The sequence below is a fragment of the Centroberyx gerrardi genome, chromosome 6 (assembly GCF_048128805.1).
Source record: "Centroberyx gerrardi isolate f3 chromosome 6, fCenGer3.hap1.cur.20231027, whole genome shotgun sequence".
NCBI classification, from domain to species: domain Eukaryota; kingdom Metazoa; phylum Chordata; class Actinopteri; order Beryciformes; family Berycidae; genus Centroberyx; species Centroberyx gerrardi.
In genome coordinates, this window is record NC_136002.1 from 23,887,115 (window position 1) to 23,902,695 (window position 15,581).

At 41.8% G+C, this 15,581-nt stretch overlaps 1 protein-coding gene across 1 annotated transcript; it reads right to left on the bottom strand.

Annotated features, from left to right (window-relative positions):
• Positions 1-2,242: 2,242 nt before the first annotated feature.
• Positions 2,243-14,048, bottom strand: p4ha3 (prolyl 4-hydroxylase, alpha polypeptide III). Its single transcript, XM_071911414.2, has 13 exons — positions 13,800-14,048; positions 12,644-12,798; positions 12,247-12,470; positions 10,194-10,343; positions 10,063-10,114; positions 9,664-9,827; positions 8,698-8,874; positions 5,919-5,983; positions 5,393-5,552; positions 5,189-5,251; positions 4,552-4,620; positions 3,953-4,049; positions 2,243-3,340 (listed from the first exon to the last, which is right to left on the bottom strand). The coding sequence occupies exons 1-13, from the start codon at positions 13,985-13,987 to the stop codon at positions 3,270-3,272; spliced, it is 1,635 nt and encodes a 544-aa protein (XP_071767515.1). The 5' UTR covers positions 13,988-14,048; the 3' UTR covers positions 2,243-3,269.
• Between the last annotated feature and the right edge of the window lie 1,533 nt (positions 14,049-15,581).

Here is a 15,581-nt window from a genome sequence, read left to right on the forward strand (position 1 = left end):
TTCGGATCACCATTAGGTCAAATGTTTCTGTCCACCAAATGTCACGGAAATCTGTTCATATGTTTTTGACATATCCTACTGACAGACAGACAGATAAACTTATTGGGGGAAAACATAATCTCCTTGCCTGAGATAATTAATGCACAGTAAGCTACAGAAAGTGTTTGGACATTTTGGATGACACGGTGTCTGTGAGTGTGACAGATGTTTAGTTTTAAATTGATGCTATTTTCAGTTGTGTATAAACTGTAAAATCACCCTAGCTCTGCAATTGAGCTTGAATATCTTTGATGGTTGCTTCTTGCTAGTAATTATCTTCTTGAGCTCTGCAAGGGAATCTATAGAGGGAAACAACCATCAGAGTTCTTCATTTCAACCTTTAAGTTCTGCACCAGAAACACATGAGGCTGATTTGTTCTCCTTTTACTCCAGTGTGCGTCATATTGCCTCATTCTTATAAACTGAAATGTGAAAAGACTTGAAAGAGAACATTATAATAAGATGTAAATTACTATTTTATAGTATTAATCTAAATTATCTGGTGATGGTTAATTCACCGTAGCCTAAGAATTTTTTACCACATATTCAAAATGGCTATTTTACTGAATTAAACTAAAACTGTCCATATATGCCAAGGCCTGCTGTTCATGAATAGTTCCAATATGGCTGAAAAGTTTATTTTTCACTGATCACCCAAGAGCCAAAACAAATAATGTTGTCCAAATAGTTACGGCGCTCCCTGAACAGAATATAGCCTATTTTATGTAATGACAGATCAAAATACATCACACATCACTTAGAGAGGAATTCAGTTCCATCCACCAAAGAACCAATCAACGACAAAAGTATTTCTGAAGGAGTGAAAGTAGTAAGAGTATCAGACACATTTTGATGGATTGAAAAAGTAGTAATTTCACATTCTGTCTTCACATTCTTTCTCATCACCAGCAGAGAGCAGCACTGATCTTCCTATTACTGTCACCAAATCAGCACAATGATAGGACTATACTGTATGTATGTAGTGGCTCATAAAACATGGTTAGGAAAAGTCTACTTGATTGCTTGGCTGGAACATAGATTAAAAAGAAGCTCGTTGTACTTCTGCTTTACTTTTGACTGTTGTTGTTCATCTCTTTGTCAGTCTGTTTGTTCATTTTTGTCAGTCAGCATGTACTGACCGGTCTACCTATCTGTCTCACTTAGTGTCCCTATCACAAATAATCAGCTAGTTCTCAAACAAACTCATCAAAACTTCATATTTCACAAGTTATAAAAGTTTCCAAAATGTTAAGATCTGTAGAATTATCTGTTTTTATCATGATCCCATAATTAAAATCAGCCTCTTTTAATGTGACATACGGTATATATGTATACGTTCAGGTAGACCTAAGGTATAGTCATGTCACGTGTGCTTTAAATAGAGTCTCTTTGGACAAGGTGGTGGTGAAATCTCTCACACATAGCAACGAGGACCTCAGCAGCCATGTTTGTTGTGGCGATCATGGCAACACTGGGGGCCAAGGTGTACAGGAATGGTGCAAGTCCTTTGAGTCCTTTGAATTCTGGGAAAAGTTAAGTTCCAAGTTTCAAGGTGGACTTGTGAAAAAAAACTTTACAGTTGAAAGCGTCAACAAATACAGAAACGTGTGTGCTCTCTGATTCTGTGCATTTTATTTCGTTTATGGCTTTGATGGTACAAAAAGTCAATTTGGTTGACATTAGCTTCCAAAAAACTAGGTTTCCAGATGATTTGCATACGATATACATGGAATGGATGCTTTGTTCACTTCAAGATGACTCACAAGAGACAGTTTACTCTAATCAAACTAATTGTATAGTTAGTTGTATAGTTTCGTTTTTTTTTTTGGAATAGTGGTGTTAGCCACTTCGCTTATCAAATCTAAATGTAGCTGTAAAAGTGTTTTGAATGCCTTGAACCCCATATTCATGTTTGTGATGAGATATTTTGTCCATCAACTCCGAGGGGAACAATCGAGGCCTACTGTTGCACTATGTATGCAGCCAGGACCATGCAGTATCCATCCAGTATTATGCAGTATATGGCCAGTTATGTTTTGTGTGTGTATGTGTGTGTGTGTGTGTGGAGAGTGTGTCTGTCTGTGTACACTGTGGTGAGCTGGAGGGAAAACTTACATCCCTGTGGGTAAGCAGAGGTATTATCCCTCTTGACCCTCCTGCTCCCCCCCACCCCCACCCCCACCCCCCTTCTCACTCTCTCCACTCCTTGTCACTCAAGCAGCAGGCCGCCCCAAATAATCACATAGAGGCCCCTTGGAGCCTCCAGCCCATGCAGCACATCTCTCACCTCACTCTTCCCTCCTCATTGACAAAGTGAGAAAGCGAGCAGTCTTGTTTTCAGATGGGTTCTGACCTACTTAGACACAGATATCTGCCTGGTATGCAGACAGACACTCAGCGTTTGTTGTGTGAGTTGAGACACGAAGGCTGGAGCAGACGGGTTCCCGATCACTTCTCTTACAGAGCATGATTAATGACGCCCAACCTCTGAAGATGAATAAGAAGCTGACGAAACCGGCTCAACTGTTCCATTAGGCACGAGACAGTTAGTAACATTAAAACAATTTAAAACAGCCTCTCGTGGGTCGCGATGACCACATCATTTCAAACTGGGAATAAACACTCACAGTGACTGGTTCCTTTGACTCATAACACTGGTCTCAACTGCATTCCTCAGTTCTGACATGACTAATTACAGAAGAAGAAACCAAAATGTCTTGTAACAATCAGCAGTGTGCCAACCAAATGGGAAAACATGCAAAGAGTACATTGCAGATTCTGTCCATACGTTTTTGAGGGGCTGCACAAAATGTTTTTTTTTAAAGCAAACTGCAAGCAGAGGCAAACAGCCTCGCACAGTTAACTGAAACCAGCCCAGTGTGCAAAGGCAGAGGCCTCTCTCCATCTGCAGGGACTGGGCAGCAGGAGCAAGAGAGCACTTTTGGCCTCTGGGGCTGATTGCCAACTGCCCCACTCCTCTTCCAACCCACCTTCCGAAGCGCGGCTCGGCCTTGCGCTGCTCCTGCCCCCTCCAGCAGTGTCTGCTGCATGCTCCATGTTCCCTGGGGCCTGGAGATCCAATCACAGAGGCGGGCTGCCCCTTCGCAGTTCTCACCTCCCCTGCCTGTTCACTCTCTAGCTCCCTCCTCCTCACTGCCTGCAAGTGTGCCTCTCCATTGTAGAGGCCGGCTCTTGTACTCCAAGCGGGCCCAGCTATTGCTCCACCCCTCTCACTCTTCAGGATTAAGGCTGCAGCGACGCTGGAACTCTTGGCCGTGCTCATGGATCCATTTGTTCGCAACTGGAACATACAGAAAGTTGCATTTTTGTGCTCAGTTACATTTAAGATAAAAACTGCATAACTGAAACATTCTTGTACTTGCTTATTGAAAATCTTTGAATAAGGGTATCTGGAGACTATATATTTATTTAGGGTGAGCACCCCTTACATCAATTTTATATCCTTTATATCCTTTTTTATCAATTTCTGGTACAGTTGCATTAAAAGGATACAGGCAGCATGTGCAATCAATGTGTCTCCAGCTGTACTGTGGTGACTAATATGCTTCTCTGTTCTCTGTAACAGAAGCATCAACAACACTGCTGTTCTGGTCTGAATGGAGGCCAACCAGCAGCATGTGTTTAGCATCCAGGATGAGCGCTCAGTGTCTGACCTGCACTCTGCAACATCTCTAAATGTATCTCTGTAATGCAGCACAGATGTGCCCTATCTCTCAGACAGTAACTCCTGTACCACAACGCAGGGCTACTGTTGAGAGAAATAGGCCATGATAATAATTGATGTGTTCAATCAAGGCAGGATAGGGTTTCCATATTCAAGTAAATTATTGTCCTCTGTCGACAGCATCATCACATCAGTGGATAATCACAACCTGAATCAATAGACTCTTACCCCATTTGTCCCCAACAAGCACAGGACAGCCGGCATGCAGGGTGTCTCCATCCCCTTGGCCGTTTCTATGGAGATTCCACCAGAAGATGGCAGCATTCTGGGATATGAAACACAACAGAAAGAATCACTGCAGGTTTTAGAGAAATTGTGTGGTCTAAACTTCACACCCAGACCTGTGGTCCAAGTACACCTACTTGACAGATGTTGAGGAAACACAGCCAAGTGAGAGAGCTCCTGCAGAAATATTATCAGTTATTTTATGGGTAAACACACACTCATTTTGCCAGTGCATCCCAGACAGGAAGTGAAACCCCAATAAAAATGAAAAGGTGAAAGGTCGAACCCCAGGGACGGTCTGGCAGAGCTTCCACAGCAGCTCATTTAGCAATCCAAAAACAACCTCAACCTCCTCTGAGGCTGAGCTGCACAATGGCACGATTGTCAGAAGAAGTCTCCAGGCTCATGACACTGGTATGATCTGACCTTTCGCCATTTTGACAGCTGCACTGAGTGAAGGTTGGGTGAAAATGTTCTAGCTTGTGACGTGGAAACAAAAGAGGCTGCATTCAGCACCTCTCAGACATTAGCAGTGCATTTACCTTCACAACAGGAACGCTGAAGTTGGCATGGATGAAGGCTGTGGACCCACCTGCCTCAACAGGGTTGAGCTGTGGAAAATGACATTCTTTCAGAGCTGTGTCTGGTGTTTATGTGCTCATGTTATGAAACGCCACTCTGCCTGTGCTGCACTGATTTCAAAGGCTCACAAAATGACATTATTTTCTAACCACTGACCACTTTTACTCGAATGCTCACACTGGATCAATAAAAACAATAACAGATTACTTTTCAAAACACGGTTAGGAAGCACTTTACAGAGGAGTAACAAAGGTAAAAACAGATAAAACGGGCGGTAAAAGCAATGAACAACAAGTAAGAAATATAAAAGGCAAGGCAAGAACATGAAAGTAAACCATAAAAGCGATGTCAAACACAGTTCATAAAAGATTGCTGCATCAAAGCAAGTAAAAACTGATTTAAAAGATGATAGATTTAGCCAGCCTAAACTCCTCAGGCAGGTCCTTCCAAAGTTTAGGAGCCCTGATGGCAAAAGCCCAATCGCCTCTTGTTTTAATTATAGACTTTGGAGCAGCCAATAGGAACCTGCCCAAGGTCCTCAGGCTGCGATCTGGATCATACAGGGTTAGAAGACGGTTGCAGTAACACTTTACTTACATATATCATGAAGGTCGCCACACGATTCCCAGTTTTAAGCTTGAACAGGGGGCTTGATGCTGACTGGATACATGGAAATGTAAACAGTCATTAGAAAGTTGTTATCGTATTACCACAAATATGATCGTAGACAGAATGATAGCCGAGCTAACACAATATAATCAAGTTTTAGAACCTGTAAAAGAAGTCTTCCAATCAACTCACTGTAGCGTGATCAAAATGAGGTTCATAGTGGCCACCAATCCCATAATTCACCACTTGGAGGTACTCGCCATACGGAGGCTGCACATTCAGACCCGTGAGCATGGAGATCCTCTGGTCCAGCTGCCCGATAATGGAGCGTATTGAGCCTTTGAGCCATGCGCTAAAAATATGACATATTGATAAAGGTATCCGTTACTATCCCAGTGATCAATAACCATTTTCTTCTCCACATTCAGAGAAACTAAATAAGGCATTTTCAGTTTCATTCAATAAATCTGACCCAGTTTATAATTCACACATTACTGCTAATATGGCTGAAATAATTTGCACACCATACAATTAACTTGTGTTTTAAAATGCACACAGTCAAAAGCAACTGTGGCTCCAGTGTTTTTTTGTTGCACATTTATTACAAACATGTTTAAGTGACACTGCAGCAATGGAGGACTATTCTACTCAGAGAACTAGTATGAACTAAATTACAGATAATAAACAGCGTATCATAAACAAGGTGTTCACATCGTACCTCTTGCTGATGCGATACTCTGCTGTTGCTTGCTTCTCTCCAGCTGCCACCACAGATCTTCTCAACTTGTCAGCAAAGGATAAAAAACAGCATTTCATATTTTTACAGCAGTCAAGCTTTGACATCCAGCTGCAGGCCCTGACAAAATGTGAGTAATGGCATCTGTCCAAAACAGAAACTGAAAACAGATAATAGAAAATGAAGAATTTGGACCCAAAAGCACAGTTTCCAAAGCTGCCATAAAGATGGGTTGGCATTACTCGTCTACTCCTGCATGCCAAGTCTTGGGGAGAGTTAGGAGGGAAGAGCGGACTGAGGGTGTATCTTCAGTGAATGGACGATAATTCTTAAAATCTCACTGCAAGTCCACATAAAGCATTCATGGACTTGCTGATTTCCCCAAAGGACTGATACCCCAGTTTTGCCACAGGGATCAGTTTCAAGTTTCATCTTGTCTTATCCCACAACTTGTGAAAGTGCTCCTCAAAGTCTGAGTCTGGAGGGGAGTCAGTGGAAGTCCAGATGTTTCGGACTGAGCCGACCCTTCTGCAAATTGAGCCTCCATGAGTTCTCTGCAGAATTGTCACTTTGTTTTCTGCTCATTTTAGACAAATTCACAAATTTGCAAGGGGCACATATACAATTTTCTAAACAGGTATGTGTGAAACGAGCAGCAAACTGGAAACACAATACTTTTGATTAATTCTGCAGATCAAATTTGTGATGCTGTCCATGTGCCTTAAGGTCATGGCAGGCATGATTTCATACAAGGTTAAAGGGATTCGAAAGAGGCAAAATACTACAAAAAAACAAGAAAAGTCATTATTTCACATATTAATTCACCCCCTAAGAAACCTATAAAGTAACAAACCTTTTAAAACAACAGACCTATGCTTCAAATAGGTTGAGACTGTTTAATACTGAGGCCCTGGAAGCCAGCAGGAACAAAGTGAGCGCCATGCTCATGGTTAACGAATACCGCTCACTGCTCCAAACGACTAATACTCTGGGCCTGTTTTCAATCAACCCACAAGTTGACATAATGATGAAATAAGTACAGGGATTTCCATCTGAGGAAAGGGATGGAAAACTCATTGAACAGTGCCAAAACCTCACAGAAGCTATAGGACATCACTTTGGTTACCAAATATTTCCAAATTAACTGAGTCAGCATACTGTAAATGGCTCTAAGGACAATATACTGTAGCTTCCAATTCAGCCAGCAGAAAACAGATAAAACTTTCGGATAGATACTGTGGTGAGATGTTAGTGGACTGAACTTCTACTAGTGGAGCTCGGGGTAATTTGGACGGTCCGAGGCACTCAGCCAAGTGTTCATAGTAATGTATCCCTCATTCCTTTAAGCCCTGCTAAATGTTTGGAAGCACACCAACTTCCTACATAGGGGCTTTGCAGCGGCGTTCTCACCGTTAGGCAAAGATACGTGACTGTAGCCTTAAAGACAAGATTATCAAGCAATATAAGATTATTTTTCATCAGATTAAAAGAAATTTACTTTTTGACAAAACATCCCTCCTCTTGTTACAGTAAAAATGATTTCAGTCAATGTTTCCTGAAACTGCTTTTTTAAGTTGTTATTAAAACAGGGTTGTTACTACTACTAATACTGTCCTTGTTATCATGTTTATTGTTGTTGTTCTTATGTTCATTTATTTATTTACTTATTTAACTTTCATTTTACTGTGCATGTATGTGTCTATATACATATGTGTGTATGCATATGTATGTGTAGATACATATTTATTTATATATTTGTTTATTTTTAACCTTTTTTTTCAACTTTTGTGATAATGATTCTGCTTCTCTTGTGCGTATTGTATTGTTTTTTAAGGAAACAATAAAAAGCATAATTAAAAAATATCTTGAGCTGACCCCTGGGTTTCTGAGATTCAACTTCGTTCCACTTTCTTTTGACTGCCATCACAAAGCAAAGGTTTTCCAGACCCTGTGGCAAGCCGTCTTGATGGACATGGTGACAGGCCTGATCATGTAGAAAACTTCTGTTCTTATTGAGAACCAGATCACTGAACAGAGGTGAAGCCACTTTAGGACAGAGGGCAAGGTGAGATTCCACCACATGTGAAATGATTGACAAATTTAAAAAAAAGTCCTTCTTATAGGCTGCCGATGTAATCACAGTTTTAATTTCACTCTAATGAAAAACTAATGCCTGGGCAAAGGTCCTCGGGGTTAGACCGCAAGAGGGAAATAAAAATGATGGGAAACTTCCTAAAATAACTGTATTACCAGTAAGGCCAACACTAACAGAGTGTGGAGAGTAGTTTCCTGTGCAATCCAAATAGGAAGCCATGAAACACAGAGGAACGACTTGGTGGTGTATACTCCAAATAAACATCATGGAAGATGTGGACATGGACAAATGCTACTATAAACAATATCTCTTGCATCAGTCAATCATAAAATAATTCTGTTTGACGGGACTTTGGTGGGCCGAAAACAATGGGGTCAGAAAATCAAATCAACATTTCACAAGAGTCATGTGAAAACCTCATAACTCCAGTTTTAGTGATTTTAGTTTTTTAACTCCAGTTGAAGAATTGCATGATTCCTCTAACAAAATTATACAACACTTAGATCTATAAAACCCTTTGAGAACGGCATGGATAAACTGAAAAATGCATGATGTTCATTGTTCAATCTATAAACAAGGCTGTTTAGTTCCTGAAAAGATTACATTTTGGAGATGTTTTCACCCAACAACAATAAAGGAAAATGACATGACACTGCAGGCACTTACACCTGGCTGGGCGAGCAGCTTGATGTCCTCTGCCTCTGTGTCGGTGATGAAGCTGTGGTACAGGACCACATATGGCTGCAGGCTCAGCACTTCACGTCTTATTGGCTGCAGTAGCAGCCCAGGACTGCCATTGGTGAAATAGTCGCAGAACAGTCTGGGATTTTCATAATGTGTTGGCTGTTAGGAGAAACATGCATCTGAAGTCCATTACCAAAATCAAAACAAGATTTTTGTTTTCTTTTTATCCAAACAAATTAGATTCAACATTCTTCTCTGTCCATATAAGCTTAAAGGGGAATACCACTTTTAAACAGTTGAATAGTTGTTGTTATGGTCAAGGACACTCCAATTATAAATTTTCAACCTGATTAACTCTTTGATGAATCCAGAAACCAGAGAATTGGTCAAATCTGTGAAGTCATCAAGATGCACCATGCACTTACAGCTGCTCCACAGACAATGAAAATGACAAAGAGTGATTTTTGTGGTTTTCTAGAAAGTTATTCAGTTTTTACACCCAAATGTGATTTACTCTAAAATCGTGCAAACTGTTCTGAAACAGAAAATGTCACCACACCCACAAAAATGAACCCCTGATCTTCTCACAGCATTCTTTTCCATTTGTTTCTTGGTAAAGCTGTATTTTAGTGTGACATCACACATCAGGGGGAAGAACATAACTCTTCTCTCCCTTCTGCCTATAGGGTAAATGAGAGGATGTTGTCTAACATAAACTAAACTGTGCAACGGCAAATCAACAACATTTGAAAAACAAGATTTAGTGGCATTTCCCTTGAAGGCTGCGGCCAAGTCTCTGCATGCTATTGAGAAAACACAACTGTTCTGCACATTTGGTTAGTATTATACACTTAAGAATACTCTGGTTGTCATATTGACTTATCCTGATTACTTCTGGATATTCTCCCTTTACATAACATGTTCAGTATGATCAATAGTGAGGAATACCTGAGAGCCTTGGGTCTGGCAGAGTTTCTCATACATATTCCTGGTTCTTAGATAAGTGGAGTTGGGTCTCCTCAACCCGCCGCCCCTGATAGGCGAGGCTGGACTCTCAACAAGCAGCTTCTCGTATTTCTCAACATTCTGCAAAACTCTTCCGTTCAGCGGATCTTAGAAGAAACAAATGATGTAAATTTAGCAGCCATAGATTATAGAGCACAATTCTTCATTACAAGCTTCAGTTTGGAGAGGCAAGTCATGCTCTTCACCAAGGGAAATACAGTCAGCTGAGCAGGGCAGATTCTTTTCAGGGCATTTTTAGGCTGCACGTGCATCTTAAAAACCTAATACATTCATATCTATATATGCATATGGGACAACTATAATTTAACTGGAAAGAATTACCATGGTGGAGTAACTCCTGAGACAGACTGAGAGCATATGAGACGTTTCCTGTCTGAAACAATGAGAGGAATTTAGAGCAGAGCAATACATCAATCATCTTACATGTGTGTTTCATGAATCTTCCAGCGCACCTTAAAGTGAGAGAAGGCCAGATGGTCCAGAGCGTCCTCTAGAGTCCCTTCGTTCTCGGGGCTCCACTCTCCACCCGGCCCTCTGAAGAGACGCACCGACTCCTCCAACCACTGCACTGAGTGGTAGTAGTCTTCCTGCTCATAGGCCACCTGCACACAGTCACACCTGGGTTACTTGTTGCTAATTAATTTTAATTTACTTTTAGTCAATTTTAATTGGGTTCAATTACTCCAAAATGACATCATTTTCCATTGAAGAGAAGTAGGGGAATGCGTAAATTTCCTGTCAAACAGATAATCCACACAGATGGCATGAGACTGAGCATGGCTTGATTTAATACTATCCATTGTTTGCAAGGTATTTACAGAGGGTCTGATAAATAAATATCGCTTGTGCTATTTTGGGAGAGCACCCGGGGCTGTTGAGTCCCGTCTCAGTCTTGACTTGTCTGTTGTTGACTCAACAACAGACTAGAAGAGATACATATTTCTCCACCTGGGTTTATTCTTTTCTCCACCTTTGTTTATTCTCTCCCCAGCATGACAAACAATTTTAAGAATGACACCTGTGTATAGTACGTAATGGACTTCAAACTTCTATGCATTGTGCAGATAGATCTACATCTCTGTTGATCCTTAAGAAACCCCTTAAGCATGTTTTTTACATCTGGAAAGACATGAACACAGCTATTGTCTATTTTGGTCTTGGTCTTGAACAGGACTCGATTTGCTCTGGTCTCTGTCTCGACTTGATCTTGACCCCCTTTGGACCTGGTCTTGACTCCAACCTGCCTCGACCTGGCCTTGGAATTTACTTGTATTCAGCTAAGGTGGTCTGGACTACAGTCCTGAGAGCTCCTCCACCTATCTTGGATGTTAGGGGACAAAGTTGGGTGAGAGCAGGGTGTCATTGTGGTCATCAAGTGGGCTCCTCCCATCACAGATGTTTCCTTTAAGTGTATCCACAACACCTCCAGACGGCTCAGCAGTAACTGCTGGTGTCACAGACTGCCCCCCCACCCCCCACCACCACACACACACACACACACACACACACTCTCAACACTAATCAGAACTTGACTCACCTATGCTACCTTGTATCGACACTTAGGGACACCTAGTTCACAACAGTACACCCAATAATTTGTACTGTAAGCTGTTGGTCTCATCAGCAATAGGCTAAGGAACCATAGATTTTAAAGAGTTAAAATATAAAACACAAAATATTCTGTAGATCCTAGTCATTGTATGATATCAGTATCAGTGGTTAGATGATGCTTGTCTCATACAATTCATACCACGATTCTCATGATGAGCAACTGTTTTGTGATTCTTCCCCAACAAACTGACAGGATACAGGTTTCTTTTAACAAACCCTGCTGGTTTTGAACAGTAGTTTAACAGCCATATAAACACACTTGCAGCAAGCTGTTACTGCATGCCACATTGACTACACCCTAAACTAAGCATCTGTTTACAGATGGTTGGAGATAATCCCAGCCCCGGCACAAGTGAAGGCACTATTTTCTCCAAACTCCTCTTGACTTTTGCTGAGTGAGATAATGTCTTTTCCATACAAGAGGATGTTTCTCCTACGCAGCGCCCTGCCCTCACGTACTGCCACTGTACATAAACAGTGGAATTTATTGTAGGGGAAACTCAAGGCTTTTTTTTTTCATATCTGCATTACAGAACAGTGTAGTCATTTTCACATGGAATGGTTTCCCAGGCATACAGTGGGAAGAATTCAACGTTTTCCGCTCCGACTGTCTGGACTCCCACCACAGAGTGACTGACAGGCTTGGAACAAAACTATTTTACAGTCTTTTTCGTATGGGATGCTAATCACCAAGGCAAATTTTCACAGCACCATCCGCCAAATACCCCTACACTTTATGACTTCACATGAGCTCTCATAGCACATTTTGCACAGTGACACGACACAGAGAAGGCACTGAGACCATTGTCAAGGAAATACAGTGGTGACAAATAACAGTGGGAGAAGGGAATGCAAGAAAATACTTTGTTAAATTGTTGTGTACGGACGGCGTACCTTTCCAACCAGAAAGCAGTCGTCACCAGAGAGCGGGATAGACACTGTGGGCCTGTAGATATCGATGGGGCTGCCGTCAGTGGCTCTCTGGAAACGACCCCTCACAAGGCTCCCCACTTGCAGAGCATACACATCCTGCAGCCTCATCAGCCCCTTGGCGGCCCCCTGAAGGTCCTCCAGCTTGGGCAGACCGGCCTCCTCCTCCTCGTAACCGGACCTGAGGGCTGGACAGCAGAAGGCCACAGGGTGAACTGGGGGGGGGGTTGGGTGGTGACAGGACAGACCACAAGAATAGAGAGGGGGGGTGATGGATCTCTGTAAAAACTTTAAGTCCCAGGTGATGTCACTTATCAGCACCAGATGTGTCTTTTTTTTTTAAAGAAGGCAGTGAACCGACCTTGTGCGTTCTCCATGGCTTCATCGCTGTAGACCACGTTCAGCCACTCAGACTGCAGGCGCTTGATGAGGGTGAATGCTACCAGAGGGTTTGCCATCGCAGTCGCTGGGCCATTGTAAACTTCACTGTGCAGGTCAGACACCTTCGCAAAGAAACTGTGGGAAAGAACGTAACCTGTGTTTAAGATGAAGGATTGAAAGTTACATCTGCTGCTGCTGCTGCTACCACTGCTATCATCATCATATAATGGGCAGAGATAAATGAATAATGATGCAGCTTGGCAATATATTATGCCATCACAGGACATTACTTGTTTTCCATCAACCAACCCCCCAAAACTGTAATAGTGGTGTAAGCCACATTAAACATAATTACTGTGTTAACTTGCATGATCAAAAGGATTGTACCATAAAATTAGAGGAACATGTTTCCGCAGAGAAACCAAAGTTGTATGATAAATATATGTTGGTGAAAATGACTGAGTCCTGCTAGGGTTAGACCGATATATTGGTTTGCCAATGTATCAGGCCGATATTGGCCTTATATTAAATATCAGACATGCTATCAGCCAGTCATGTTGTCTGCTGTCAACATGATGGAGGTTCCTCCCTGATCACAGCTAAACTGTAAAACCGGCAATGAAATTTCATTTTCAGCACTTCTGCACATTTGATTTATTAATTTAACTGTTCCAATATATTTTTTGTAAATCATTTCTTCATTTAACTGCCTAATGTATCCCAGAGTTTATCCTACACATGCAGTTTTAGTGTTCCATTGTCTGAATTCTGTTTCAAAGGCTTTTCCACTGTGCCAAGTATGAATTTCTGGGGGGAAACAGTGAATAGGCGACTTGGCATTTTATGGCATGAGATTGTCAAATGTTAAGATATTGAATTTCGGCACAAAATATCAGATATCGGTGTCTTCAGTCTAAAATGATCGGTGTTGGTAGTGGTCTTCAATACCCCCGCCGCCCCTAACACAAACACACACACACACACGCGCGCACACACGCACGCACACACACACACACACACACACACACACACACACACACACACACACACACACACACAGTGTCATTTTTTTGTCATCAAGTTGTCAGTCTCAAACAAAACTCAGCTTGTCATCAAATCTCATGCGTGCCACTCACCGTTTGATGTCCTCGAGTCTCTCTAATTCGTGGTCAATGTAAGTTCCTAAGTAATTGATCAGTTTCCGTTCAACATTGATGGCCTGCTTAACGTTCAATAGCGACGTATACATCTCACCCAAAGACACAGGAACCACAGCCGAAGTTAGGAGACCCCAAGTAAAGCAAACATAGTTGAAATAACCCATAATTGGGTGCAGAAGCTGTCTTGGGTTATTTCCCCTGTTCCAATAATCCTGAGTGATTTCCAATTGTTTCCTCACGTGGCTGAGCGCTTCACACTACTCTGAGTAGTACTGGAAATCTTCTGTATTTGCGCCTTGCCTGCCTCGTGTGAATCAAATGTGCCTCTGTCCCGTTCACACTGAGGAGGCGCAAGGAGCTCTCACTGCTCTGGGATCGGCTTTCACTGTCCGGGAGGCAGACATACAGTCATTGGTAGAAATCAATCAGTACAATAACTTGTCGCTTCTGTAATCAGATGCATGACAGAGGATCAATTATGTGCTTTATGATGATGGGAATACTTTATACAGTTTATAAATTTAGGGTAGCCTACAACCGACTGTTTCTCATTAATAAGCGAGCTCTTCATGCCTCTTAAGCTTGGTTGCATCGCTCTGTAAGTTACTTATCACCTCAATTGTTTAGGGCAAAGTTTATTGCTTTTAAGTGAATATGTTGGATCATTTCTTTTCTCAAAGGGAAAACAAATCTTGAGCGCACATTGCCTACCGAGCGGCAATTAGTGTAATTTGAAATCACAGTGACACCTGCAGGTAGATGATCTGTACTACAAGCAAGCTGCAAAGGACCATAGCAATATGGTAAACACAGTAAATACACTCGGGGGGAAAAGGAAAATACTCAACCAAAGTAATCTGGTACTTGGTACCAGTGTAGCTGGGAATACCTATACTTCTGGTCTGATTCTATTCTTCCCCCTTTGGTATTGGCTATAGCTCAGAGTCTGATTGGTAGGCGTTTTTCAAATTTGGTGCACACCCGGTAAGCAGGTGTCCGGTTTGGTAGCACTTTGGCCACACAGGGGAAGCTATAAAATACAATCAAACTTAAAGGTCCCATATTCTACACTTTCCAGTGTTTTATTTTATGTCTTGAGGTCCATTAAAAGCTGGAACTTGGTGAGCACATTAGTGACAACACCCCTAGGAACTGTACCAAGTTTAGTGTTGGTATCCCAAAGAACGACAACACAGTATGAATTTCAATTTGTGCTATGCTAACTGCTAATGCTAGAAATTACACATTAACAGCATCTACTCATAAACCGTGACTCGGATTCACTCCTAATTGCTTGTGGACACTTCTCACACCAGTCCTGAGTGATTTTCAGAAGCAGTTGCTGTACTAGGTGGTCGCGCACTGTGAATACCTTTCAAGGCTGCAGCTTTAATTTTACTCTGTTACTTCCTATATTTCTTCTTATGCAGTTGTTTTAATTATATTGTCACTATCATACAGTTCCCTCAGAGAAATCCACAGTTCTTCTAACACATTATGACTAATATGAAACATGACCACAACATTGCAGCTGCAAACAAAATGTGACGTACATCCAGATGTCAGTATGCTTATCTGCTAGGAGAGCTTGAAGCACAACACACACTCTCTGTTGTGATTTGAGTTTCCAAAGTGCACTTAAATATCTGTAATGTATCTTAATGAAGGTGAATGACAGAAGGCCAAAAGCATTTAGAGTCGGAGGCCGGCCTGCAGCACAGTCACACAGCAAATCATGAATCCAGCGTGAATGTTGTT

What these genes read in the sequence shown, in the direction of transcription:
- p4ha3 (XM_071911414.2), bottom strand. Translation starts at nt 13,987, where the DNA reads ATGGGTTATTTCAACTATGTTTGCTTTACTTGGGGTCTCCTAACTTCG. An exon ending in ACTGCTTTCTGGTTGGAAAG is followed by an intron (nt 10,344 to 12,246) that starts GTACGCCGTCCG and finishes GACTGTGTGCAG; the next exon opens with GTGGCCTATGAGCAGGAAGA. An exon ending in TGGCCTTCTCTCACTTTAAG is followed by an intron (nt 10,115 to 10,193) that starts GTGCGCTGGAAG and finishes TCATTGTTTCAG; the next exon opens with ACAGGAAACGTCTCATATGC.